General features: G+C 42.5%; 8 protein-coding genes across 8 annotated transcripts; 6 read left to right on the forward strand and 2 right to left on the reverse strand.

Annotated features, from left to right (window-relative positions):
• Positions 1 to 1,153: 1,153 nt before the first annotated feature.
• EAF01_011753 (uncharacterized protein) lies at positions 1,154 to 1,540 on the forward strand (the record flags this gene model as incomplete). The annotated part of the gene is made up of 1 exon (XM_038920011.1): positions 1,154 to 1,540. The coding sequence occupies one exon, from the start codon at positions 1,154 to 1,156 to the stop codon at positions 1,538 to 1,540; it is 387 nt and encodes a 128-aa protein (XP_038764541.1).
• Positions 1,541 to 2,229: 689 nt separating this feature from the next.
• Positions 2,230 to 4,210, forward strand: EAF01_011754 (uncharacterized protein; the record flags this gene model as incomplete). Its single annotated transcript, XM_038920012.1, has 3 exons — positions 2,230 to 2,557; positions 2,652 to 2,999; positions 3,030 to 4,210. The coding sequence occupies 3 exons, from the start codon at positions 2,230 to 2,232 to the stop codon at positions 4,208 to 4,210; spliced, it is 1,857 nt and encodes a 618-aa protein (XP_038764542.1).
• A 936-nt stretch (positions 4,211 to 5,146) lies between these two features.
• EAF01_011755 (uncharacterized protein) lies at positions 5,147 to 7,706 on the reverse strand (the record flags this gene model as incomplete). Its single annotated transcript, XM_038920013.1, has 5 exons — positions 5,147 to 5,307; positions 5,363 to 6,956; positions 7,013 to 7,261; positions 7,313 to 7,446; positions 7,505 to 7,706. 5 exons carry the CDS (start codon positions 7,704 to 7,706, stop codon positions 5,147 to 5,149), a joined length of 2,340 nt encoding a protein of 779 aa, XP_038764543.1.
• A 6,825-nt stretch (positions 7,707 to 14,531) lies between these two features.
• EAF01_011756 (uncharacterized protein) lies at positions 14,532 to 15,476 on the forward strand (the record flags this gene model as incomplete). Its single annotated transcript, XM_038920014.1, has 1 exon — positions 14,532 to 15,476. One exon carries the CDS (start codon positions 14,532 to 14,534, stop codon positions 15,474 to 15,476), a length of 945 nt encoding a protein of 314 aa, XP_038764544.1.
• Positions 15,477 to 16,371: 895 nt separating this feature from the next.
• EAF01_011757 (uncharacterized protein) lies at positions 16,372 to 18,056 on the forward strand (the record flags this gene model as incomplete). The annotated part of the gene is made up of 4 exons (XM_038920015.1): positions 16,372 to 16,416; positions 16,723 to 17,614; positions 17,759 to 17,859; positions 17,913 to 18,056. 4 exons carry the CDS (start codon positions 16,372 to 16,374, stop codon positions 18,054 to 18,056), a joined length of 1,182 nt encoding a protein of 393 aa, XP_038764545.1.
• A 1,228-nt stretch (positions 18,057 to 19,284) lies between these two features.
• EAF01_011758 (uncharacterized protein) lies at positions 19,285 to 22,559 on the forward strand. Its single transcript, XM_038920016.1, has 4 exons — positions 19,285 to 20,263; positions 20,336 to 20,557; positions 20,708 to 21,311; positions 21,474 to 22,559. The coding sequence occupies exons 1-4, from the start codon at positions 20,055 to 20,057 to the stop codon at positions 22,182 to 22,184; spliced, it is 1,746 nt and encodes a 581-aa protein (XP_038764546.1). The 5' UTR covers positions 19,285 to 20,054; the 3' UTR covers positions 22,185 to 22,559.
• A 1,953-nt stretch (positions 22,560 to 24,512) lies between these two features.
• EAF01_011759 (uncharacterized protein) lies at positions 24,513 to 25,243 on the reverse strand (the record flags this gene model as incomplete). Its single annotated transcript, XM_038920017.1, has 2 exons — positions 24,513 to 25,155; positions 25,212 to 25,243. The coding sequence occupies 2 exons, from the start codon at positions 25,241 to 25,243 to the stop codon at positions 24,513 to 24,515; spliced, it is 675 nt and encodes a 224-aa protein (XP_038764547.1).
• A 619-nt stretch (positions 25,244 to 25,862) lies between these two features.
• EAF01_011760 (uncharacterized protein) lies at positions 25,863 to 27,589 on the forward strand (the record flags this gene model as incomplete). Its single annotated transcript, XM_038920018.1, has 4 exons — positions 25,863 to 26,188; positions 26,239 to 26,436; positions 26,484 to 26,930; positions 26,977 to 27,589. The coding sequence occupies 4 exons, from the start codon at positions 25,863 to 25,865 to the stop codon at positions 27,587 to 27,589; spliced, it is 1,584 nt and encodes a 527-aa protein (XP_038764548.1).
• Positions 27,590 to 27,954: the final 365 nt, after the last annotated feature.

A 27,954-nucleotide genomic window follows, 5' to 3' on the forward strand; every position in this document is an offset into this window, starting at 1 on the left:
TTAATTTTTCTCCAAAATAATTTTTCCTGCATTTTTGAAGATTTTGTTTTACAATGTACACTTGAAATATGCGAAATCGCAGAAGTACCAGGAATGCAATGTCGCCAATCACTTTCCGTCTGAGAATCTCTTGTAACGAGCATTTCATATGTGCAACATCAACCTCGTCAGGTGCAAGTGACCAGCTATCTTGACCTTTGGGTGCTTGCTTGGAGATTAGAACTCTGAGTTTCAGATTCTGGAAACACAGAAAAGAAGCTTGAAAGACGTGGAGCGAAATATTCTTATTGTATGTTCTGCGGTTGTTCCTTTTGATCCGAGAAGAGAATGGAAGATTGTTAGTGACAATCATCAAACCCATAGTATCATATTCTCTGACAATTTGGCTCCGCTTCGATTCTTCCAATCATTGATAACTTAGAACTTTGATAAAGTGAGCTTCAGTCCTCGCTTGTCCGCTTTCTTTTTGATTAGCAGGCGTGCCCAAAGAATACCATAATTAGTACCTGAATTGTGTCCAAAAAAAAGGATAAATCAAAGACCACTTCTGCATATGATGTTCCAAACTTTGCTACCATATTGCCGGACATCGCAATCCCTCAACTGGTCCAAAAGATTGTGGCATAATAGTGAACATGTCCTGAACAAGTCATTTCTCGGAGTGAGTGGTGAAATCTTGGCGGAGTAGTAGCATGAAACTGACCCTTTGGTCGAGCGAACATCTTAACAAGCAGCTTCTGCTTTGTGGTAATTTGATGTGTAATGAATCTAGAGGATCCAATTGTATGTTGTAATTGAAAAGGATTCCCGTACCTACTTCTGATGTATTTGCTGAAACAAGATGGCCCAGGACGAATTCCACATAACTTCTTGAATGATAGCCTAGCTACGCTACCCTCATTCTGTCGAGCTCAGAACACGGTCAAGACAACGAAGGAACAAACCTCAAACAACAACATTCTAAGCCATCCCTTGTCCCATGAATACCATCTACTTCGTCCGAACATTCTTAAATCTTTTTCTCCTCATCCACTCGAGTCTTGACAAGACAAGACAGACAAGACAAACACAAAACTCTCATCGAATCCAGACTCAAATCCCGATTCACATCCCCAGATCACAACTTTAAGAAGTCACCACCAAAACCACAAAGATGAATAACGGAAACGGAAACAGCTCTGTAGTCATCTTTCACGACATCGAAGAACTTTCACGCACCCCCGTCGGAGAAGAACATTCGCATATCGCCCTCCAAGGAGACCAAGATATAGACGACCCACCCATCACAGACCCAGCCCTCGAAGAACCCATCATCAACGACCCGCCGGTCGAAGTACCCCTCCTCCAACTCAGATCACAACCGCCGCAACCACAAGCACAATCATCCGCGTACTCAAATATCATCACTTTGATCAAGATCATCGAGTTGATCGCTTTGATCGCCATGGTTTTTCTCCTCCCCCTTGACTACTTTACTCCTAAACCCGTACCCGCACCCACTCCAACCAGACCACCACCTTCATCACCAGCCGGACGGTAAGAAGTCGAATCCTAATCCAGTTAATCCACGGGAATAACTAGGATAAGGATTAGAGGGGGAAAGGTGGGGTGAAGTTTCGTGGTAGAGAAGGCAGAAGGAGATAAGTACTCCATACAACAAGTTTTCTTTTGTAGGGCAGACTGAAAAGACCTGGCGTTCATCAATCGAGAAAACATGTGAAATTTAATTTTTTTTCTCTAAATAAGAATTTATAACCCAAAAAAACCACAATCACTGCCAAAAATAATAGAAATGTGACTTTGATAATGTGCAAGAAATGACTTTGAATTAACTGAATGACGAAGTACACAGTAGTTGATGTACAGTTGACGAGAAACTAGAAGATTTAAGCCGAGAGTCAAGGAACTAAAATTATTGATCGCTCTCCATGCAATTATCACATCTTCTACATATGCACTTATCTATACACTCAAAATGACTGAGACACTTGGGTCAAGTAGATGAATGACCGACCCCCAGCCTCTGCCTCGCGACAAATATGACCCATCCAATAAAAAAATGGAAATCATGCAGGTTTCCGACGGATTCTTATGCAGTTATCCGCATGATTTATTTATCGCTAGGAATCTCGAGCCCTCAAGTATGCGTTTTTCCTTCCCCTTTCGCATTCAGCTTGTTGAATACAAATTCTCTCTCTACTCATCTATCACTAAACTCTTTCCCACAATATGTCTACCGCATTCAGCAGCCAACTATTAGCCGCAACAAAACGCGATTTTCATGAAATCGTCCAGCAACTCTTCCTGAAGAACCAGGAGCCTATAAGACCACAAAATTACAGGAGTGGTACTTTTCGACAATCAAAAAATTATATGCTCCTATATGAGGAAGAGCAACATCTAGCAGATCACATAGCAGTCCTCGCCCAAGCCAGGGAGGGCGCAACTAGTGTGTCGGCAGCTATGATTCAAGAGTGCAATGGTCGAGATTCGCCATCGCTAACCATTCGAATCGCATCAAACGAAACGCCCTTACCAGAAACTGTGAATAGATTGCGTAGATGTTTAGATATAGTGCAGGTGCGTCGGGCTCAATACCTCACAGAATAGGAATAAGAGAGTCGAAAGACTAATTCATGTACACGGTTCAGAAACGGATGAGCACATAGATATTCACAAGTCAAATCTCCTCATACAAATTATCAAGCTGAGCAAAAGTCGTCTGCAACGTCGTATTAGCCCACAAAAGAATCGAGGTGGCAAGGTTGGAGTTTCACCTTTTGACAGGGTTGAATCATTGCAATGTGAACTGTTGGTAATAGAAGCCAATGCTGACAAGACGTCTCCACGAAGTTCTCTTTGTGTTTACCTTTCAGAGTTATGCCAAAAGATCGAAAGCTTCACTCTTTCTTCCGAAGATGGACAAATAAGTCTTTTAACCGCAATAGTCCTTACTACACGCAAAGTATCGACGTATGCCAATAATCCATCACTTAAGCGTCAACTACAAATGTAAACCATTGACCTAGACCTAGACCTCAACCACCGCCGAACCGTCTCCCAAATCGACAAGATAAGCAGATACCTAGAAATCAGTAATGGCCTGATGGAATTTTCTCGGAAAAAGGGTTGTAATGGTTTATTTCGCAACATCCACTTGGAAGTGTGCAATACGCCCAAGGCTCAGTATCACAAGGGTCAAATTTTGCATGTCCATAGTGAGACACAACTCATTCATTTCTATGAGCAATATCCTGCGGGTTCGGCCCCAAGGTACAAAGGATCCAGTAAGTCGGCTTGCTTTCTATGCGACTCATTTATCAGGAAACATGGATTATACCGTATCTCGCACTTGCACTGCAGATTGTATCCAAGATGGACGGTACCAGAAGGAGATTGCGTAAATGAAGAGATAAATTTGAAGTTTGGTGAGATTTTGAGAGACATGAGTCAGGAAATGGTGCAGATCAAAGAGACTTTCGTGAGACGACCCGGATATAAAGGAAATGGTGCAGAGAGCAGAGTGCATCTGTTGATACTTTCGTCGAACTCCAATGCAATTTCAAGCCCTTTGACAGAGATGAGCGCTTCTTTGAGGTCAGAAACTTCATTAAAAATTGCCGTTGTTCATAAGTCTCAGTCTGAGCTTTCCGAAGCCTCTAAAGTCACAATAAACACCACATACCAATCTTGTGATCTTCCGCCAAATACGACTACCAGTTCGACTGTCGTAACAGGAGCTTTGAATGGCCTTGATACTGCTCTCGAATCAGGGGTCATCCCAGGTTCCAACTCGGCACCTTCCATCAGCTCAAAATCACCACACCCAAGTCCCTTATACGAGTGCCACCCACAAGACCTCCCCATTACAATCCGTATCTCACCCGATAATCCCCTAGACACAATTATCCTCTCCATCGGTAAAGTGGAATACATCTTTGATGTTCGCGATATGGAATTTGGATATCTTCATAGTAGACCAACGAAACAAATCGATGTACTGAAAGAAAGGAAGCGATTGCAAAGTGGAGAATCAGCTGAAGGAAGCCATGAAGCACTCCGACTCGTAGATGTCAGAGGTTCTGAACTTGATGGCGAACTTGTGCTCATCGGCAGAACTTCGGATTCAAAGGCAGTGGCGTTTTCTGTAAATGATGGGGGAAAATGTAACATTTGTGTCAAGGTTGTATGGGATGCAGAGGAAGCATAATGGAGGAGAGAAGTGATGTGAAACATTAAAGTGCTTGAGATTCGGCTATTTGGGGACAAGCAAAATGCAAACTCGCATTTGCATTAGCTGCAACTTACAGCCAGCACACCCTATTTATTCACTGTAGCATTCAGGAAAATATATCTTCGAGAAACATTATTATTCATTCATGATATTACATTTGATATTTGTCTTGTCCTACAAGTATGCGCTATCCTCGTATACGAGACCTGACGCGCCTATTACACAATCATATATCCATATCTTATTGTGTGCATTCGCATTCGCAGTTGCTTGCATTGCCGTTCCCAAAAGAGATCCCATCCATCCGTGCAGCCGTCCATCCCAAGTTCCTAGCAGGTAAGAGGAAAGACGGGGGACATAATAGACATTCACCCAGTAAATTCCTGACCTTCCTTTCCATTCCCAATCCTAACCTCATGTCTTCAATAAATATCATATCAAGATAGAGGATCTCCCTTGAATCATATCCCCTTTGAATAATGCAAAAACCTATCATGCCACTTCTCCGGACCAGCCAGACCAAACATCTTCAGCGTCTCGCTCCCAATGATTTGCTCGTCGCACCGAAGAAGGCACCCGTAAAGAACCAAAGAAATAAGGACGAAGAACGCAAAAAATATCACAACTACCACCCATTAAAACAAGATATATCGGGAGAAATTAACAAAGAGAAAAGGTATAAAGCTTCCGTGTGCACAATATCGGAAAATTGTCATATACGCCATCAAAACCATGCCACCAGGTATATCGAGATCAAAAAAACACAACTCCGATGGTTCACCATCCAACGCTATCGGTGACTCAAACGACTTAAGAATATTCGTACAGCCTGCGATCGACCTAGCAGCCGGAAGCAGGTATTTCCATAGAAGGAAATGTATCCTGGATTATGAAGATGCGGGTGGTTCCGCTTTACCATCCTTTCTTTCTAGCGAAACGTTTATTCAAGAGAGCAAGAACCTTTGGCACGTTGAACTGAACATACTCCAGGTCAAGATCTTCTTGATTATCCTTTTGCATCTCGAGTAAGTCATCGAGTTTCAAATCAAGCTCTAGTAGACCACGATTTCGTCCTATCAAAGTTAGCAGATATTCATAGAGGTAGAAGGATAATCCAATATTTCATACCTTTGTAATGTAACGAAATAACGAAGGTTCCGGGCAGAGGACTAGTGAAGTTGAAGTAGATGTTGGCTCTTCTGTTGTCCGGTACGTTGCTCTTTTGAATAACGCCTTGTTTCTCCAATTCGCCATGAGTGAATTTATACGGACCCAAGACTTGATGCTTTTGTTGTTTTCGCTTGGTACCTTCACTTTGACTTCGAACATTGTGCAGATAGCTTTTGTAAGTTTCGAGTTGACCGACTAGATAAGTGTTGTGGTCTCGAATAGTCTTGAAAACTTGATCAAGTTTTTGAGTTTCGAGAATAACTCCGTCTTTGAGTGATCCAAGATGTTGGAGCTCTTGTTCAACTTCATCCCGCAAAAGGCTGAATTGATCTGATTTATCAATGACTCCCAATTCCTGCAATTGGCTCAATAATTCCATTGCCCGAATACCTTTTCGTACCATGACAGCATCATTTCGGTATTGACCTGCCGCATCAGCAACTCTTTCAAGACGAAGTGGTCTACGTGCCACAGCGCTGTTGCTCGGAATTGATCTCATAATTTGAACGAATGTTGACTTGGCCTCCATGAAGAATACTTCCTCCTGAGTAATGTCGAGTGCAGCCGTCAAATCATCAATCGCGGTTTCCCATTTGCTAAAAAGTGGCAAGTTGATAGCCCTGTTGTCTTTCCTGGGTAGTTGTGCGGGGGCTGGTCCTAAATCGGCTAAAATTACTGCTAAATGTGAGTTTTCATCCTTGTTGAGTTCGGCCGTGTGTTTATCGAGTAAAGCATGCGTAGCATAAACTTCATTGAGGGTAATTGAAAGCTCCAAATCCTTCTTTGATAATGCTACATAGTTGTCCATTTCCAAACTTTCATAAAAATCCTGAACTTCACAAAGATCAAGCATAAACTTGTTGACTCGTTCTTTGTTATGTTGAATGAATGGTTGAAGCTTGGCCATATATGGTTCCTTTGCATATGAGGGTTTGTTGGCAAGGTTTTGAAGCATCTTAGCAATCAATGTCAAGGTTCGTCTGGGTCGATCGGCTGGAGTTCCATCAATGAGCATATATGATTTAGGGGTGACAATAGCAGGGTTGATAAATCGCAAGAAAAAGAACCCTCCGATAAGTGTACAAATCACTTGATCGTTGGCATCAGGGTACTTTCTTTTTGTGAGGCTTCGAATTTGTTTGCAGATCCATCGAATACCATAAGGTGTTTCCTCTAAGCCATCGATGATTGTTGTAAGGAATCCATTTGCAATCTCCATAAGCATCGTTAATCTTGGTTCGATGATAGCCTGGACCTGTGTATTATCTGCCGCTTGCTCTGCTGTTACTCCTCTGGGTAGAGAAGCCGGAAGTCCTCCTGTCTCCAGCTCAATCTGTGCAATCATTGTTTCATAGACCTTAAGGGGATTGATCTCCAAGTCGAGATCCTTCAGCTCGATAAGTCCATTGATTCTGTCTGCCAATACAGTCTTCAAATAACTCTGCCCGGGACCTCTTCTGGTATATGTTGTCATCATGCGAGATACTGGTGTGTTTGCACGGAGGAGGGAGGAATATTCTGGCGTGTTATCAAATTGGTATGTTAAGACAGACTACAAAGCAAGTGTCAGTATTGGAAGCAGCTCAATTCGCCAAGGGTACAACTTACCTGAAACATAGTCAAGAGCAGATGTTCTTCACGGCTCTCATATTGATTTCCATAAATCGTGAACATGACTGTCTGCAGTAAAGAATCAATCTCTGCCATCGTGACAAGGCGGCACAAATGTGCAATGTGCCTGGGCTCTGATTGAAGCAAGAATAAAAGGTTGCCATATTTTTGTGTCTTCTCGTCATTTGGGAAGAAACCTTCCTGCAAGTCGGTCGCATCTTCCAAGTGACTAGCCACCTCATTTTGCTGAAAGAGATATTAGTTGTGAAACTTGTCCTGGGAAGTTTAAGTTCCTACCTCTTCCAAAGCCATGCGGTTCTGAATCAATAATGCAATTCTCGAGTCCAAATACCTGACATCTTTCTCTAACACGAAATTCTTCTTCGACTGCGACGAAATCTTCGATTTGAGCTCTCGTAGAACCTTTTGTGCTACGTCAATGCATTAGTACAACATTCAAGCCAATACCAATTGCACCAAATTTTTTACCTTTAGCAAGATCATCCTCAATTTCCAAATCCTTCTCATTCGCAGACATGGAGAGATATAGAGTAGTCATAGAATATCTCTTTGATTGACGGGCAGAGCGAGCCCCATCGTGTGAAGACATGGTATTCTGTCGGGAAACTGGTTGGAAGGAAGAAGATGAGGCTGTTGATGCCCGAGAAGGGGTCTGAAGCATTACACTCATATCGTTTGTTGACCGAACAAGTCGGATTTTCTATAAATTAAATGGAAGTGCCAATATCTTTTGTAACACTTTCAATGGGGTCTTTGACACACCGTGGTGTGTTGCGCAAAAAAGAACAAAGAGAATTGTCGATCTCTTTTCTTTGGTTGGTCGAGAGAGGTAGAAAGATAGATAGATTGGTGGAGGATTCGAAATTATTGTAAGATGCCTGGAGCAGGTGGTGATATGTAAGTATGTATGCTGTATGCTGTATGTATGTATGTACTTTTCAAAAAGTTTCGAAAGATCAGACAATAGTTGGAATAATTGAGCAAAGTTCTGTTGGAAGGAAAGAAAGATATTATCGTAAGGTTGAATAAAATCGAAAATGAGAGTGAATTGGATGCGATGGTATGGTTTGGAGGAAGCAACACAGGCTTTGTTGAATTTTTGGAATTGCGAAGGAAGGCTTGTAGATCGACCAGCGAGCCGCTCGGGTCTTCACCCCGAATTACTTGACGAAAATGTTTTTTTCTTCTTCTTTTTCTTCTTCTTCTTCTCTTTAAAATAGAAAAAACAATCCTTCAATTGAGATATAACATGAATGATTTAAATGGAAATCTCTGGTTGAAATATTCGCATGCGGCGCCGATGACTGGATAATATGTTGATGGGTTGCGTTGTCGCAAGAAAAAGAAAAGTTCCGCATGCAAGAGGATGAAATGTTGATGTATGTGATTGTCTGTCAAAAATGTGTAGCGGTAGTGATTGATTGCGATACGATGGATGATGCGTTGCGTTGCGTTTCGTTGCGTTTCGTTGCGTCGCGTACAGATAAATAAATGAAGGGGCGAGGTTTATATGCGATTCAGTATATTGATTGAAACAATATCGGGGAATTGATTCAAGATTTGGATATCTATACGAAGGAAAGGTAATGTTGCAAAAAGTGTGAAAAAGTCGTCGGAGAATAATCAAGTAAGTGAGGCGGTTGAGGTGGATGAGAGTGGGCGGGTGGTGAGGTGGGTGAAGTGGGTGAGTGAGGATTACTTTGATGAACGATGAAAAAATGAATGATGAATGATGGATGGTTGATCAATTGGTATGTTTTAAGATGTAAAGTTAACAGTAGAGTTATGTATGGATGTATGGATGTATGGTGTATGGATAAATGTATAGATATATAGATGTATAGATATATAAATGTATAGATATATAGATGTATAGATGTATAGATGTATAGATGTATAGATGTATGTAGAGTTGATGAAGTGGGATGGACGTTCGTTTGCTTTGGCGGGATGGGGAATGGATGGATGGGATAGTTCATAGAGTAGCGAACAGACGAGGGAGGGGATGAGGGGGTTTTTCTGCAAAGCAATCAGAGTACTAGGTTGGTAGATAATGCATGGCGCTGGGCAAAGCGAACCGTCGTACCGGTGTGAGAGAATGATGAGTGAGTGTGTGAATGTACTCTGTATACCAGAGTAACCCTTTTCCAAGAATGATTAATTCTTTTCTTCCATTGATATTGATGAATCAAAATGTCATCTTCACCGGGTAGACAAGAGGGAAGGAATGAGAGACCTTTGAAGACCTTTGAAGACCTTTGGCGACCTTTGACCTATGAGTATCGAGTGTCTAGGGAGGAGGGAATCAGAGTAGGAGGGATTCGCAGAGATGAAACATCTAAAATTTGTCAGGGGTCCATTTTCGGTGGAGGCACATCAATCAATTCAGGTACACTGCTTGACTTTACCCAAGACGACTAGATGAACTAAAACCTACTCTAATTACTCTAGATAGATACTACAAAACCCATTGAACTTGGATCATAAACTGTGAATTGGAAACCTCCGTGATTCCGTGATTTAGTATAAGTACTAGGTAAGGAGTAAGTATCATCATAATGCTTCACCCAAATCTACGATATGTAACTTGGAATGATCAGGCTAAATGAATATAACTACCGCCATTCGCACCCCGATCTTTTAATGTAGGATATCCTCAATGTATCCTCGATACAACATTGAACCAATCCTATCGATCCATTCAATCACGAGTGATCGATTCCCTTATCTTCATATCCATATCAATGCGTCTATCATATCAATGTGTCTATCATCTCCAACTCTTCAATAATGTCATGTCAACACTTTGTCATTCCTCTCACAATCCTCCTTTTCCCCTTCACCACCACTTACCTCGTCCTCCCATTCGATGTTTCTCACCCGCATGAATTACAATGGCTACATCCATTCAATACCGGTCTTGTATTCTCCGACCATCTTACTCTATAACCTCAAGGAAATGAATCCAACCGGGATCCATCGGTCCAACCTGAGGATTCTTTCAAGATTAGCATCTAGGAGGATGCGACACGCGCACGTGGGATTCTATCGCCTTATCACCCATTTAGGTCATTCTTCGATGGCGCAGCAGTGGAGCATAATTGTAGGAGCTAAAAATGGCCAAGTTTGGCTTGGATTCCCTACCGCCAACCCACGTTTCCTGAGACTCAGATACCTCAAAATAGTATTTGGGAAGAATTGGTTGTAGCATATCTGTTATGTCGGGTCCCTTGTGTGCTGGGGATATTGCACCTACCTAGGCACGTTGGGTGGTATTGGTGTTGGAATTGGTTGTACCGGGTTGTAATGAGTGATACTGTGTTTACACAAGGTCTTTACCAAGTGGTGTTTTCCTTACGGCATAAGATTTGGAATCGATGCTCTGTCGCAATAAATCATGGGGAAGGATCAATGACCTCGATAGGATAAGTAGAGGGAATCGGAAATTCGTTGACTTTATTTCTTTGGTTCTTACTACAAGTCGACCGTAGTGTAATCAATTAGAGGAAAACTAGTTGAGCGGTGAGGATTCCAAACCTCTTCTCTCACTTCTCTCTTACTGCATACGAATCTGATTCCAACAACTGATCCATCCCATGATGATATTCAATATCAAGTTTCTCTTCAATTAATATCTAACTATAGCTGTAAGTTCTGTTCCTGAATCCTCATCGGTGCTAACCCGAAAGGCATTTTGTGGAACTCGTGCTTCTTCGTGAATCTTTGTACCTGACTAAAAATCCCTGGCGGCGAAGCGATAGGAACTCTAGTATGAACCGATCATATGGCGATCTTCCAATGTGGCACCGCAGTCGTTCTCCGCAGTACCCGCTTCTCAATTCTAACCTAAGGGGGTAAAACAGATATTGTTCTGTTTCCCTCGGTTCCAAATCTTTGAGTTCTCACCCGTGAAAGGGCGTGGCAGACGACTTCTGCAACAACATCAAATGTGTTCTTATTCTTTGGAAAGCCATGAACTCCACTTGCTCCCAGATCTAGCTTGTTTCCCACTATCTGAAGCTTTTCGAGTACCTGGCATTGGTGCATCAGGAAATACTCCCCCAATGCGTTCATGCTTCAAAGGAACAACAACACCTATTTATCATTGGGCCGAACCACTCGACCTCAAAGGCTCAAATGGTTCACAAAATCCGTACACTAAACTCTTTTCGATATGCCAAACCATTCTAAAGCATTTACGGAGGAAAAGATATCAACGCCATCCCCATTCGAATCTTTTTGCGGACATTTCAGGGGTATTTGGCTAGTTTTACTTGCTTGACTGAGATTAAAGATAGGCCGTGCGCATCATTTTGTTGATCATGTGTTCAGAAAACCACCCAGGATTCAAGAAGTACCTCGTTGGTGATCACAGATGAGTTATATGATCGAGCATATTTTCTCGTTCTGCCCTACGATATGTGCTATCTTGAATCTCAAAGGGATTATCACCGGTCTACGTACGTACATTATCTCCGATCCCAAATAAGTATTTTGCTGTGCTTTGGTAGCTTTACACTCGCATCCATCAGTAAGTTGCCTGTCTCATGAGCTCACTTGCAAGAGCAGGTATGTAGCCTTACCTACTTACTTCCTTATCTTCCCCTTCATCCTGAATGCCCGAATTTGGCCAGTATTACGACAACAGATCAGCATTCATGATATCATCGTCTTCCTTCCCTCGAAAAGCCTTCGTTGACTTCTCTTTTGTAGATCATCTCTAATCAAATCATGGATGTCACTGACCAGCGAGCCAACTAATATACGATTTGTCTAAAATGTCTCGGACGATTGAACGTTTTGGTGTTGTTTAACTTTTCATTGACAAGACGACAAGCTTACAGGGTAACGTTTTCGATATTGACAGGCCACTTCTATCTCGTTCCGAGGTTCAACCTCGAGGTTCGGCTCAACGCTATAATTACTACTCTGTGGGCATGCAAGGGCATCTATGGAGTATATATCTCGCATGTTCACGGCAGTATGGTTCCATATATCCACAATTTCTAATAGCCGCTTCTAATCTCGCAAGACGCGCGATAAAGTGAAAAATGGCATTATGGGAGATTCGGCGTTCGTATGGAGGTTATCGTTGTGCCTCCACTGAATCCACTTCTCATAAATCCTTGTTTTGTCGACTCCGCTTTTACTTGCATCTGCGTTTACCGGTACATCTGCATCTGCATCTGCATTCCCATCTCCTTTTGTATGAAGTTATCAGCATATATGTAACCTCAAGGCGCGGACCACTTCCGTTGAACATAGTCCACATTAACTACGAGACACGGGGATCACCGATACAAACTTTGAATGTTAAAGCTTCTCCTATTCAAGCTTCCAGCATATAACTACTCCGTGGAATGTATGTGTCTGGCAGATGGGTAAGCGATGACACACTGACATCTAAGATATCTGCAATCAAAATTTCGATCTTCCATATGTCGCGTCATCATAGCCAGAAACACGAAGGTGGCTAGCCCTTACTTCTAGGCTTCAGTCATAGGAGTTACAGTAATGTTGTGTTCAAAGATCTCCATCGAAGTATCTAGATTCCACGATTACCAAATCTCAGGTCAAGCTAAAATGAAATGGCCTGCTCTGACCTAAGGCGGCCTTGCTGGTCTTCCAGTTATCCTATAAGTACTTGAACCACGGTCTGTCCTACCATGATTATACAGCATACATCGTGGCTCTTCTCTTTCCAGCAAAGTCAAGCTACACAAATCCCTCAAATTCCAGCATTTTTCTTCATCACACAATCTACCCATCCGCTTGTACATACCGACACCACTTCTAGAACATCTCGCCCCTTTCTCCCGACCCTAAAACTTACACAACACATATAGGGACTAGTAAGTATACTATTAAGTCCTATGTATACAATTTTTGGGGAAGCTCCGATTGTCATCTTGTATTTGCCTTTGTATCTTCCTTCTGTGCTACAAGTCATGCAGCGTCCCTATGGTGTTTCTCATATATACCGGCTGGGAAGTCACTGTACCCCGGATTGTCATTGTGCAACCTCTTGGCGGGAGTTTGGCGGTTCGTACAACTGTTTTGGTGGTCAGATAGGGTTTGTGGCGTACCGATAAGTTGAAACAGAACGGGATGGATCCTGAGCAGTTGAAGTAAACTGGGCTTGAGCAATACGCTGAAGACAAAGAAGACAAGGAAGGAATATTTATAGTGAGTAACAGAAAGAGTTAGGATACCGGTATGATTTGGCGAAGCCCAAAAGCTGAAAAGCTGAAGCCAAGAGATGAGTAGTCGAAACATTCAGAATGTGTTAACGGGTTAGATCGTTTAAGACCTTCCAGCCAAGAACCTTCAGTCAAACCCTCCCAAGGACTCTTTCGATCAAGACACCAGAGAATCAAAAGTTCAAAAGCAATAAGTAAAAGATTGACGAAAGACAAGGAAAAGCCATTTTTCCATAACGCTCAATTGAATAGAGATACTCCTCGATCAGGATTTCGTCCATACTCCAATAACACTTTACTGACCCGTTCCTGCGTGAGGACTCATGCTCCCTCGCTTTCTTGGAAAGTGCTCCATTCCCCTTCTCAGATGGTCCATGTTTACTATGAAGCCCCTCGCATCGCTTTCACCCACCAGCTTTACTCTATAGTCCAAGAGCTAGAGGCTTGGATACGTTCGCCCTCTTCCCCTCGCGTAATATGTATCTTGTATCATCTACCGCATGAATATTACTCATCAGGTTCCTATCTCTCCCCCCTTGCTTGCAGAATTCTGGCTAACGATAGATATGAAGTAACTAGAAAATACTCACAGAGCCCATCATTATAGAGTTACTGCAACATGAGGATGAAAATTTGAATTGACCGTCAATTCACCAGATATAAAGATATAGAATTATACCTTTTATGACACATCTGAAGGGGTCTACAGTCTACAGCCATATAAATCACAAGATATTGGTATATTGCTTGAGAAAGGACAATCTCTTCGAGGGCAGTCTAAGATACATTTCAGAATGACAATGATCATTTATATGTAAAAAGACCACTGGCACTCAAAATACCCACTGATGTGATGTGAATTGACAATGCTCCTCTTTCACGAGGCACATGGAATTTCGTCGTGAAATGTACAAGACGAAATCATAGTAATAGCAGCAACAAGTAAGACACAGCTTTTAATATTCTATTATGCGATTAACATTCAACCTATAGTTTTTCCCTTTCAAAAAAATATATATACATATAATACTCACTCAATATTGATTCTTTTGATGTCAAGTCTACATTCACAATGTGCAAAATACACCAAGTATTGTGGTTTGTAAAGTCGTCGCAAAATGTCTGAAAGGGTCACCATACTTTAGATTAATGATCTAGACAAGCTTCCGAGAAAGCGTCGATATCGATACTAGAATCGAACAAAACCTCATACAATACCATCATCCCTTCATCTTCCCAATCGAAATGGTCAAATTGTGCCAGTACTCATACTGGCTCTTTGCATCAATTACAGTATGCTCAAGAAGTCGGGAATTTTGATTTCATCATGCAGTAATTTGCGATGCTATTATGCATTTCCCCGCACGTCAACGACGTCACTATCTCATTCCCTCTTCGCATCCCAAAAACATCAACCACAATCTCCTCCACAACGACGAAGATACGCCATCGTCTCCGACGGACGAAGTGCAAATCAACATGGAGGATTACAATGGCCTGAAATGACATCGGCATATGCGGTTCCAACACCCTACCAAATCTTCAACCAAAAGAAAGGATCTCCCTATTCTAAACGACGTTTTTACGAATTGGTTAAACTTTATCATCCAGATAAACATGGCATCGACACAAATGATGGATTGGATTACGATACGAAACTATCGCGATACAGATTAATTGTTGCAGCCAACGATATACTTTCAGATCCCATAAAACGAAGTGCATACGATACATATGGAGCAGGTTGGAATGGACGGCCCGAAGTCCTCGATCCTCGTGATAAACATGGTGAAAATCATGGTTGGGCAGGTCCCGGTGGCCCAAGTCAAAATGCCACATGGGAAGATTGGGAGAAATGGTATAGCCGCGATGTCAAAGGAGAACAGAAACCTCAATTCGTCTCGAACGGTGCATTTGTCTTGTTAATCGCAATTTTTGTTGCGGTAGGTGGATTGGGACAATTGACGAGGTTAGACAATTATTCGGCGAAATTCTTGGAACAGAGAGATACTCTGCATGACAAGATGAGTAAGGATTTGAGGCAGAGAAGAAAAGAGACGAGATATACTTTTGGGAGTAGAGAGGAACGAATACACAGTTTCTTGAGACAGAGACAAGATCCGAAGGAAGAAACTTATAGGAAATTGTTGCCGAATCCAGAGGTTTGCTCAAGCGAGGATATCAAAGGGAGATCGATGGTGGTCTATCAGCCGCCCAAGAATTTACCAAAGGAGCAATGAGATAAATCTTTATGATCACGACAGGAAAGGAGAAATGAATACAGCGGCTCCCCGAGGTCAGCCACGATGCTCATTTGTGGCGCCACGAAGGCCAGGATACAGTGGAGAGGAAATGTGGACTTATCCGAGGCTGCGAGACATACGTTCCTATACACGCCAAGCTTTCGAGTTCTTATGTGAGCGGAGTAAGGAGCAATGGGGGGTAGCATTTACTTACGGGTATGCCGGACGAATATAGCTTTGTAGACCTGAGTATCACTCGCAGCAAGACTAGAATGCTTGGGCCAGAAACTTCAAATACATAGAATCGATCAATGACTCGAACGAAACAAATTATTCCAAGAAAACTCCTGAACTCACAAGCACATCATATTCACAATTGCTCTGAACCATTGGAGTAAAGTAAAATAAAGCATTGTTATTGCCCAGAAATCCTAAACATGCGCATCAACGTGTACAAAATTGCCCCTCATATCTCTAACCCTTGTATTCTTTTCGTCATAGCTTCACTCAGCCCTGCGGGGATTGGATATGGATACTTCACGGTACTGGACATCTGTCACCAACCAAATGTATTCGACAAAATCACAGCCACTTTCTATCAGCTGCTGATTCCAAGACCCTTTAATGTACTCCGCATCCAAATTAATCTACATATAAAAAGCATCCATCATCCCATCAAGACGAAATATAGATATTCAACGTGGCGCACGTTATAAAGATCCTACTATTCTCACTCCCTTTATTTGCATTCTTTGTCGCTCTACTAATCACGCTGCGGAACGGACCTGGAACGTGGGAAATTGCTGGTCTTGATCTAAGATCGGGCGAGGAGAGTAAAGGGGACCTAGAAATTATCGGAGAAGAGCAAATAGAACTAGGGTTAGGAGACAATATGGGTGGTGGCAATGGATATCGCGCCGTGGCGTATTTTGTAAATGTAAGTGGCTTATCTCATCCTTTCTTATGGGTTGTTGGGGGGACTGTAGTGAGGTTCCGAGTGGGTGAGAGATTCGACGGTTCAAAGACACGGGATGAAGATTGGAGATCCTTCCCGAAGGCTGACCCGGAAGGATGGCAATGGGAACGGAATGACCTTTCTGGTTCGCTCCAAAATCTTAAGAGGTGGTGAGACGACAATGCGATGCTGTACAAGTGTCCACGATGATCTCGTGATTTGAACGGATAGATAGAGACGGCAACATGATAACGATGATGTGGCAAGGCATATACTAACATCACCCAGTGGGCAATCTACGGCCGCAAACATTTCCCCCAAGATCTCCCTGCCGAGAAATTAACCCATATTCTCTACGCCTTCGCCAATGTCCGTCCAGATTCTGGCGAGGTATATATGACTGACGGTTGGGCCGACACTGATATTCATTTCGAAGGCGATTCTTGGAATGACGTCGGTACTAATTTATACGGTTGCTTGAAGCAACTCAATATCCTCAAATCACGGAATCGATCTCTGAAGATATTGCTTAGTATTGGTGGCTGGACTTATTCATCCAATTTTGCGCAGCCAGCTTCAACGGAGAGTGGGAGGAGAAAGTTCGCAGAGAGTGCAGTGGATTTGATAAGGAATTTGGGATTCGATGGAATTGATGTCGATTGGGAATATCCCAAAAACGCTGAAGAAGCACGAGATTACGTTCTTTTGTTGAGAGAATGTAGGGAAGCCATGGACCGTTATTCAAATACTCTCCCTACGCCCCACCATTTCGAACTTACGGTAGCATGTCCAGCCGGTCCTCAAAATTACAATAACATGGATATTTACGGCATGAACCAATATCTCGACTTCTGGAACCTAATGGCATACGATTTTGCGGGATCGTGGGGCGGTGTTGCAGGACACCAAGCAAATGTGCATGCCAGCCAAAATAACCCAAGTTCCACGCCGTATAATACGGAAAATGCAGTCAGGGCATATGAGGCGAGAGGAGTACATGGCCATAAAATTGTACTTGGGATGCCAATTTATGGGAGGGCCTTTCAGGGGACTGATGGATTAGGACAACCGTTTAACGGAGTGGGAGAGGGTACTTGGGAGAATGGCGTGCATGATTTCAAAAATTTACCACTGGAAGGTTCGAGGGAGATTGTGGATGAGGAAACCTGTGCTAGCTATTGTGGGTTGATTCTTTTCATTTTCCTGCGTTTTTCAACATTTGATGCCCTTGCTTGATTTTGGAAGCAAAATGCTTGTAGGAAAGCATTATGGGGGAATATTTCGTTGCGGCGAGATAGGAAGGAAATGCTAACAGACCATGAAGCATACAATGAAAATACAAAAACCCTCATATCGTACGACACAGTCGAGGTTGCCCGCAGAAAGGCTCACTACATCAAGCAAAGAGGTCTCGGTGGTGCCATGGTATGTTTCAAGCCTTATCTGCTTCCATAATGTCACTAAGCCAAATGAAACAGTGGTGGGAATCTTCTGCCGATCATGCAGAGCCAGAAAAGTCTCTAATTCACAACGTGGTCAACGTTTTGGGTATTTTGGAGCAAAGCAAGAATTGCATTCAGTATCCGGGGAGTAAATATGAGAATTTGAAGAACGGGTTTTAGCATCGTTGCTTTGGAAGAGTTCAAGGAATGTGACTAAATGGAGATGAGAAGCTTAAATGATTGAACAACGAACGCTGGAAATGGGTTATTTTAGAGCATTGGTTTACTATAGAAATCATCTATGAACATCAAACCTCACCTGTATAGCACCAAAAACTATCGTAAATGAGGTGTAATGCATTCATTTAGTGCATATTATTCTTTCTCAACATTTGAACTTAGAAGATACAAAATCCTTAGGGCTTCTTCGTCTGACAACATGCTACCTCCACCAAGGTGGGTCTCCAACTAGGCCACCTGCAAGTATTGTATTCTACTAACATCAGTATCATTCTTGTCGAAATATTAAAAGTAAGGCTACATAAATCAGTGGTCATCCCTTTCCCACTCACAGTTTTTCGTCCTCGACACTACAAATTTCAACATCACCCTTTCATACTCCAAGAATTGATCTTAGCTCAATTTACACTCAAGCAAGTCATCAAAACGATCGCGTCAGTCAAATATGTCTCTCTATTGCTTGAACTCATTGTTGTCGGCTCAATCTCAAGACTCAATTTCGCAAATGATCACCGATCTGGACGCCATGATCCGATCATCACATGGCCATATAGAATTGAGGCGGGCCGCCTACCCTCCTCACATGTGATCAGAAACTGTAATAAATCGGGTGCTATATAGACCTCATATCCTGCCCCTATATCTCAACCTCTACCTTCCAGATAACAGAACCTACACCACAACCATGTTCGAAAGATCTTGTCAAGCGAGATAGAAAACTTTCTAGATGTTTTATAGAGAGTCAAGATATATGCCGAGCATTTTGTTAAATACACCCACTTCGTCGGAAAAGTTCTTAAATCATCGATAAAGAGCTTAGAGAAAATGGAATACTGCTTTTCGCACGTGTATCTCATCCATGCAAGGTCCGCTCTTGTCGTTCATTCGTAGATCACCAGTTGGCAAACAACGACCATATTTCTTACGACATAACAAACCACTTGGTGAAGCTCAAAGAAAGAAAGATACCTACTTCTTGACGCTGATATAATTTCTTTTCGCAAGCTCGATTCTATGGAATGTAGTTCGGAGCTGGTTAGTGCTTGGTGGGGCGGGGACGGAAAAAGGTAGCCGCGATGCTGAGTCATCATAAACTTCACGTTAAACACGCGTGTGTTCAAAGATCCTTTTCGAGTGAGTTAGGAAATGAAATGATAGAGAACCTGGATGGGGTGATACGAATCATCTGAATTTCTAGAAGACGGCTGGAGGCGAGGCAAGGCAAGTCTAATTTCCTGAGGCATCAATTTCAATTGTATTGCCATTACAATCGACACCTCATTGCCGCCTCTTCCGTTTTCTCAGTAATAACCGGTTCCGTTCTCTTCTGCTTCGACAGTTTTTAAATCTTGGACACTAGACCTTCGGACTTTGAATACTCGCAGTGAACACCTCCTGGAAGTCAAGAGTTCTAGGATTCTAATCTGTCCAATCTCCACTTTTTGTATCGGCGGTCTGAGTTCACTAAATTTCTTTTCCACTGTAATACAGGCTCATTGATCAAGCTCGATCATTCAAAGGTCCTCTCCTTCCATAAGTCCCCCCAATCGCCATTACATGTAACGGAAAACTTTGATCGATCGAATCTCCCTCATAGTATCACACCCATCAATCTCATCGGCTCGAGGAATAGTTCTACCACTGAAGTTGCCAACTAAACACTTGGTTTATTATGCTACAATCGCAAATTATATCCAGATCTATTCGATTCTTCTTCACAATAAGAATCATTATACTAAACGATTGACCCAAAGATCTGGAATCTTCTAAGTCTTCGTCTGCAGCCATAAGCGCCAATCTCAATTAGCAAATTGCAGAAGACCTTTATCTGTGTCCTGCGAATTAGGAATTGCAACTTTCAAAAGCCTCCTCCTATAGCTACAGACATCAGTCGTTTACATACCTAAAGCCCTCATTATAGGGAAAAACACCACAAACATGTCACTAACCACGAGAATGAATGGCTACTTTCGTGAGCGGAGCCAGCGCGCTCGCGGACTTCGTCTTCTTAAACCATCTACTACTCTTCCGCGTGGCGTCCTAGATGGACCCAGACGGATAGTTGACCCAGATTCGGGTCTAGTATCCCAGGAAACAACTCTACGGGAACTCCAAGTCTCTGATTACCATTGGGACTCTCAATTTGAGTAAGCTGCCTCCCTCCCTCTCATCTTTTTGTATCCATTCAAGATAAAAATCGGCATCTGACACACCTTCAGGGAACTTCTAGAAGCAAACTGGGAAGAATCTGATGACGATCAAGAGTTCACTGCTGAGGAAGCGATCACCGCACAATTTAAACGTCGAAAAGCTTGTGTGCCACGTCTAGTTCAACTATCAGTCGATTCGATTGTCAAAAATGTGAGTAGTATTACCTATGAAAGCATCAAGAACATGCCTTCAATGCAGCTCGAGTTCCTTTGGCGGGAACTTTCCAAGAGGTCAGTTTTGATATCCTTTTTCCTAATCTACTTTTGAATCGAGGAGTGCTGCAAGTATTCTACACAGTCTTGATTTAGGGCACATAATTCTAGATACTTGACAACTACCTTGCATACAAGAACTGACTTTAGCTGATTCCTCGAGTATAGATGTGTCAACAGCTTTAACACTTGGAAAGCCTTTTCAAAAGCTCTTGATCGACAAGAAGGTGCCCTTTTGAACCAATTTCGATACAGGTGTTCTGTTGCAGAGCCAGTCCCGTCCTTATCTGTCTACACGAAGCCACTCAAATCAGCCACTTTCGACTTTCTTGTACACTTATCTATTACCACTGCTTTCAGTACCTCGAACATGGTCGAATTATCTGCACTTGTTAATTTAGTAGCTCTCGAGATCTCTAATCCAAAGCATGGTAATCATGTAAGAACTGCCGGTAAGCAGTTCGATACGAGCTTCGGAGACAGAGTAATCAAAACCTGGAGCGAAGTAGCAGCGAAGGGAAAGGGATTCAAAGTCCTGAGAATCTTAAAGCTTCGGAATTTTCTGGAAATCACAAACAGTTGTTTCCAATACCTAAAAGACTGTCCTGCTTTAGCTGTTTTCGACGTTAAGGACTGTGGTTTCAATGGATTGACACAACTCGACGCCGAGAAACTTGGCTGGGAAGTACACCCTGATGGAGCATTACTTGAGATATTGCAATCAGACTGCGTAAAGCATGTTATGGCTCTGCGCGCAAGTCTTGGACTTCCTGTAAGCTTTTCCTTTCAATACTTGAACCCCTTTTTCTCTTGAAAGAATCTCGGTAAGGGTCTGAGCACGGACCTTTGTGTTCTGAATTTCTCTAAACTGGCTCGAGCACGTGCTTTGCAAATGCTTTCTCAACAAAACAATTACTAACAACAATCATCACAGGCCAGACCAATCCGTAGATCCACTGCTAAGCCTTTGTGGGATAAAGCCAAAATCACAATGATACCTCGAGCAGATGTACCAACCTTACTTACAGGAGGATCTTCCTCCGCAGCACGAAATAGCGCGTATCTTCAAGCCGAAGAGCAAGTAAGAGCGATGGAAAGAACCCCTGCCGGCCGCGCCAAACTCAAGAGAACCGGTCTCTCACACTTTGAAGCTGTGGATTATATCAGTCGCAAAGAATATCGCGAGCTTGAGACTTGGGAATTCCGTACCCTCACCTCTCTCAATCGAGTTGGCGAGCTTCGAAACGACGAGGATTTGCGTGCCGCTGGCCTAAAGGTCGGCGAATTTGTCCCTATGGTCTCCGGCGAACTCATATCCTCTATTCCAATTGCCTCTCTTCGTATCGGTCCAGAGCTATCCTATACACCATCGCGGGCGGATTTGCATCAGCCATTTTACGATGGCGGAATCAGTGATAGGTCGCTCAAATATACTAGCAAAAATCTCGGAGTTGGCGCAAAGGGTTACGTCTATACGCGTATAAAGATACCTGTCGCATGGACCAGAATCCGACAGCAGTCCGATGAGACAACGGATAATGATGCTAGTGGCTCAGGATCTCGACCAAGCAAGCGTAGGAAGGTTAGAGGAGATAAGAGACAACAAATGGGCGATCTCTTAGCGGGAGTAATGGGAGTTATATGAATTCGGGGGCTATTCTCCAGAAACTCTTGGTGGTACCTGGCGTATTGTTGCTCTGGGAAGTTTGGTTTCTGGACCTTTCCGGGAATTCTCGGTAAATTTTGAGATTTTCCTTTGACAGTTGTAGGAGTTTTTGCATCTGCGTAATTAGGAATACCAAAGTGGATTTTATATCATAGACTCGAACGATAGCAAAAGATTGGGTAGGATATGCCTTGCTTGAGTTGACAATATCTAGTGTTGGATAGCACGCATGAATTTGCAGGTATTTAACCGTGATTTCCATACATCTACTAATACACCAAACCAGATGTGCCTAGAGGCTTCGTCTAATACAGACAATATCTAGGTATTTAGATACTAGGGTTTGACTGTAAATTTTATCTCAATGTCATCTTACACACAGAATCCTCTGTCACTTCAACATCTGTGTACAACCTTGACAAAAAATACATGTCTTTGGCTGATGCCGCATGGTAGTAGTTAATTACAGTACTTAAATTGAGCAAATGAACAATATCTGCTCGGGAATGTTGTGCAGGAGATTTGAGTATCCATACTTCTGGGCCACAACTACAAAATCCTATCTAAACCATAAGAAATTGATAGTAGATACAATTTTTTTGACTCCAATCAACGTAAAAGAACTCTTTTTATCATATTGAGCTATTACTTCTTTTATTTTGGTTAACCCTTGAATAAATGAGTCATTGACAACCTAGAGGTGAATCACCGGGCCCAGATAGATCTAAATATCTCTCGATTTCTCATCTCAGATCTGATAATGGATGACCTTATGCCTACTGTACAAAACGGTACACGAATTCTATCAACTCTAGAGATCGTAAGATTAGCTGATTGGATTTGGTTTCTCCCCTTTAGAATTCCTCAAGATTTCACCCTTGATTAGAGCATGAATGAATTCATGACCGGAGGTATCCTGGAATAATTACGGGATGATTTATCCTAGTGTTTTGACATGGCTTTGGCAACATAACTGCTGTTTAGTTTCCTGTTAGATGAGCTAAATTTTCAGGTGGTTTGTGTATATGTAAAAAAATAATGGGAAATAATACCCGGGGTACATGCTGAAACTCAAGTGTGCTCAAATTCCGTTAAAAATGACAACGGAACGGTTAATACATGGTTTTCTTTTCTGGGTATAGCGAGCTTGATCTTGTTGGAGCAAAACTTGACGACCTCATCATCGAATGTATCCGAAAAAGAACTCTGAACTGCGTGGCATGCACTCCAAACTTTGGCTTATCAAGCCAGCATCAGTATCTTTCGTACGGGCATCCAGGAATTATCTTCATCGTAACTGCTAACTACGAAGGCTGGTCTATTTAGAGCAAAGTCACTGTGTCGGAATTTTGCAAAAGTAACTTATTCTGTCAATCAAAATAGAGGTTCATTACGACCACTGGATATACGATACATGTCCACTTGGTGAAGGAGAGGTTTCTGTTCCGGAGAATGTTATCTTACACATCTAAAATGTACTGGTCCTACAAGCATTCTTTTCTGGATGAGGAAAGTCCCACGAAAATGCAGTACAAGCATACTTGATAATGGAGATGCATCAGTTGCTTTGGGATGGAGAATCCATATAGATGAAAGTCCGAATTAAAAAATTATCTTTCTTATAGACATAGTGACACTAGTAATAAGCGGCATCATAGCTTTGTCATGGTCACTTGCCAAAGGAGATTTCCAAGGTGCTTTCGGCTTCGCGAGTTGGTTTATGATTTCGCAAACGCACTTCTGCTGACGCTTATGTATTGGTTGAACGAGTAAATCTCATAGACTTCGTATTGTTAGTGGTACGACTGTAATATTTGAAGTGGGAATTTGGATTATGTCATTACGGAATTCAGTTTTCAAGGCTCAAGTGGAAGATAGACAACTAGTAGAGTCCAGATGAATAGCCTCCAACATTAAGTATGAGGTTCTATGTTGTAGGGAGATGAATAGGTGCTTTGGTAAGCTATGAAATGACTTGCGTGACTTGGCTTCCTGTAAATGAACGTGTGCATGAATGAACTATTCAGCTATGAAGCATATCACAGAGAGGATGCATAAGCTACCCCGCTTATTGAGTTGTACAAACGTTTTACAAACGGTGAAATTCGGGTTCGATGTTGAGACACACGGCTTTTAAACGCTGATTTTGCTACATGGATGCTATGTGTACCAGCTATAACTATTTGCCATGTTGAAAGCTTCAAAACCTCTTGGCACCACAGACCGTCCCTCAATTTCAGACTCGCGCTGCATCCGCAAAACAAACAGTAAAAGAACTGAAAACTGTGACGGACGCTTTGTCTTCTCCTACAACTCCATGTGATATTCTGCCAACTGAACATTTCTAACATTGCCAGCAGAATCAAACAACGATGGTTCGGGAACTTGACGTGTCCACATGTCATCCGAAATCTCCTCAAACACTTGCTCGGCAATTGAATCTTGGAGTATGCCTAAATGCCTGATTGTATCTTGAAGCGTTCCAATCGAGAGAATATCCGCGATCAACCGACGCAAACCCGATCCAGCGTAGGTAGTCTTGTAAGTGGCTTCGATTTGTTTCGAGGCCATGAATGAAAAGTCCCGCAGATTTATCAAATGATCCATTGCTGCATTGAAAGCAAGGGGATAGTTCCAACACTCGCAAAGTAGACATACGTGTACGACGACAATTGCCCAGGTGTCGTTGAAGAAGGGTTTGTGCTCCCTCCTAGCCTCGCTCAATGTTGTATCCATATGGTCATCTTGCAACCATCGCAGGAACAAGTGTAGAGGAAGTCGGAAACAATCATCGAGTCCATAAGCTTGATCAGGGGTAGAGTACAAACCCAACTCGGAGAAAAACGTGTTCTTAGTACTCACACGTTTGTTCTCGACGTTATACTTTATTGGATATTGCTCGCTTGGAAATTTGACATAGAATGGAGACCAACTCTTGGCGAAGGGGAAACTGTAGATGAGATTGTGTAAGCAAGAATGCAACAGGGCGGTAGAAATCTCATTTACCGTAAATCATTGCCATGATTACTTAGGTCCATTGTGCCTCACACAACTCAGCAATGGGAAGGAGATATCTATGTTATTGAGTTTTAGGATCTCTTGGTTTCAAAAAGTGGTTTGATATAAGTACGGATCCTTACCAGAGATGCGGAAAGTATTTGAAAAGCAGAAAACACAAGTACTGCACTTCTCTCGTGGTACCATCTTTTGATTATTTTCATTACATTGTCGAAAGGAAAGGGGTACCTTCGAACATTGCATTCAATATCAAGGTGGCTACTGCCTTCGAACCCCATGGGTAAGTCGAGTGTTAAGGGAGGCCGGTCATAGCATTTCGTTATTAGTCTTACGTTGAGTATACAAGTAAGATATATTCGAATCTTCAAGAGTGATTCATAAGAATTTCGAGGTTTCGATAATGTTTCCAAATCATCACATCTTTTTGTGGTATGAATTCGGGAGGTGGGTTACCTCGAGATCACTTCCTAAATTCGTCAATCCTGGTGATCCTTATCAGCTTATCTTAGCGCATAATCGCGAAAAGGGGACGGACTGATCGCGTCCGAACGCGTAGGATGTTTAAATTGATTTTTGGTTCAAGGCTTAAGCTACCTCCACTAAATATTGGGAAATGCGAATACATACACGAACCTCATTATGCCACATTCTGTCTCCCCCGAAGAACCCTCGATACAATCACAAGAGAATATGTCCGATAACGACGAGAGCCGGGACGACGCACAAATGAGTCAAGAAGCAGAGAATGCGTCTGCCAACACGCAAGTTGCTGAGCTGAATGATGACGAAGATATTACAATGGCAGATGCTGGAGTACAAGGCGAGGCGATACCTCAGGCGGCTACAGAAAACGAGACCAATTCATTAGAATTGTTTACAGATGCAGAGTCTGACGATGAATTCCCAAGTACAAATGCGAAAGAAGAAAAGCTGTCGAGTTCACCTGAAGCGCCAGCTTCCCCAGTGTAAGTTTCGAAAGCCGTGTTCCGGGTTCAGAAGCTAAGTAGATATCAAGAAATGTAGGTCCTGCATCACGAGCATCAGATCCAGAAGTTATGCGATCCTTTTATCAGAGACTCTTCCCATGGCGCCACTTATTTCAATGGCTTAATCATTCTCCAACGCCTTCAACCGACTTTGGACATCGTGAATTTGCATTTACCCTTCAAAACGATGCATACTTACGATACCAAGCATTCCCAACCTCCGATCTGTAAGTGGTGGTGTATCATTCAGGCTCACTTACGCTAACAACTTCAGTCTTCGTAAGGATGTCCTTCGTCTTATGCCGTCCAGATTCGAAATTGGCCCAGTTTATAGTACGAATCCCAGGGATCGTAAAACACTTCGCAAGTCTTCTGCGTTTCGACCAATAGCCAAGGAGTTATGCTTCGATATCGATTTGACAGATTATGACGAGATCAGAACGTGCTGCGACAAAGCAAATATCTGCAACAAGTGCTGGCAATTCATTACGATGGCCATCAAAGTGGTTGATGTTGCGCTACGAGATGATTTTGGTTTCAAACATATCATGTGGGTATACTCTGGAAGGAGAGGAGCTCACGCTTGGGTATGCGACAAGAAAGCTAGGCAAATGGACGACCAGAAGAGGAGGGCTATCGCGGGGTATCTAGAGGTTATTCGAGGTGGATCGCAAACTGCGAAAAAGGTTAATGTAAAAAGACCATTGCATCCGCATGTATTGTATGTACATTTATACTTTCATTTTGTCTTTACTAACATGAAGCAGACGAAGTCTTGATATACTCAAAGGTCACTTCCAAAACGACATCCTTCATGATCAAGATCCGTGGGAGGAAGACGATAAAATCGACAAGTTATTACAGCTTCTACCTGATAGAACATTGAATGAAAGTTTACGAAAAAAGTGGAGCTCTGCTCCTGGACGGTCATCAACGTCGAAATGGGCTGATATTGATGCATTGGCAAAATCTACCAAGGGTTTGGATCCAAGAGCATTACTGGAAGCGAAGCAAGATATAGTTCTCGAATACACGTACCCTCGACTCGATATTGAAGTCAGTAAACATCTCAACCATCTACTCAAAAGTCCTTTCGTCGTACACCCGGGCACAGGAAGAGTGTGTGTTCCTATAGATACCAGATATGTAGGGGACTTCGATCCTCTCGCTGTACCAACCGTGACCGAACTCCTAGGCGAGATCGATCAGTGGACTCCACCTGAAGGTGGGGATATGGATGGAAAAAGCATACAAGATTGGGAGAAAACAAGGTTGAAACCATACGTAGATTACTTCAGATCATTTGTCGCTGCTCTGATGAAAGCCGAAAGCGATGTCAAAATTAAAAGGGAGCGAGATACAGATGCGATGGCATTTTAATGTTAGGGAATGTCATCCCAGTCTTTGGCGTTGTGGGTTGGTAGTGCTTTTGACATGGGTGTAACTTACTTGGCATGTGGAAAATGAGTGAAATATGAATATTATTAATCCGAATGACTATGATGCGAAAGTAGAAAGATCTCTGTTACGTTGCGATTTCCCCTTGTATTACTTATGATACGCCTAGCTATGAGATTCTTCTAAGACTGCTCATTTGTTTCGCTGCGTCAGGAACAACATGTGCCTTGGTTTGGGCATTTCAGAAAATCACTTGCAACTCATTGATCTGTTGCATGTCTGGAATTTCTTCGCCATTGATTGCTTCAGAAAACAAGACTACTCATGTCTAATCTGTACGTGTATCG

Source organism: Botrytis porri (genome assembly GCF_014898465.1).
Source record: "Botrytis porri strain MUCL 3234 chromosome Unknown BPOR_024, whole genome shotgun sequence".
NCBI lineage: Eukaryota > Fungi > Ascomycota > Leotiomycetes > Helotiales > Sclerotiniaceae > Botrytis > Botrytis porri.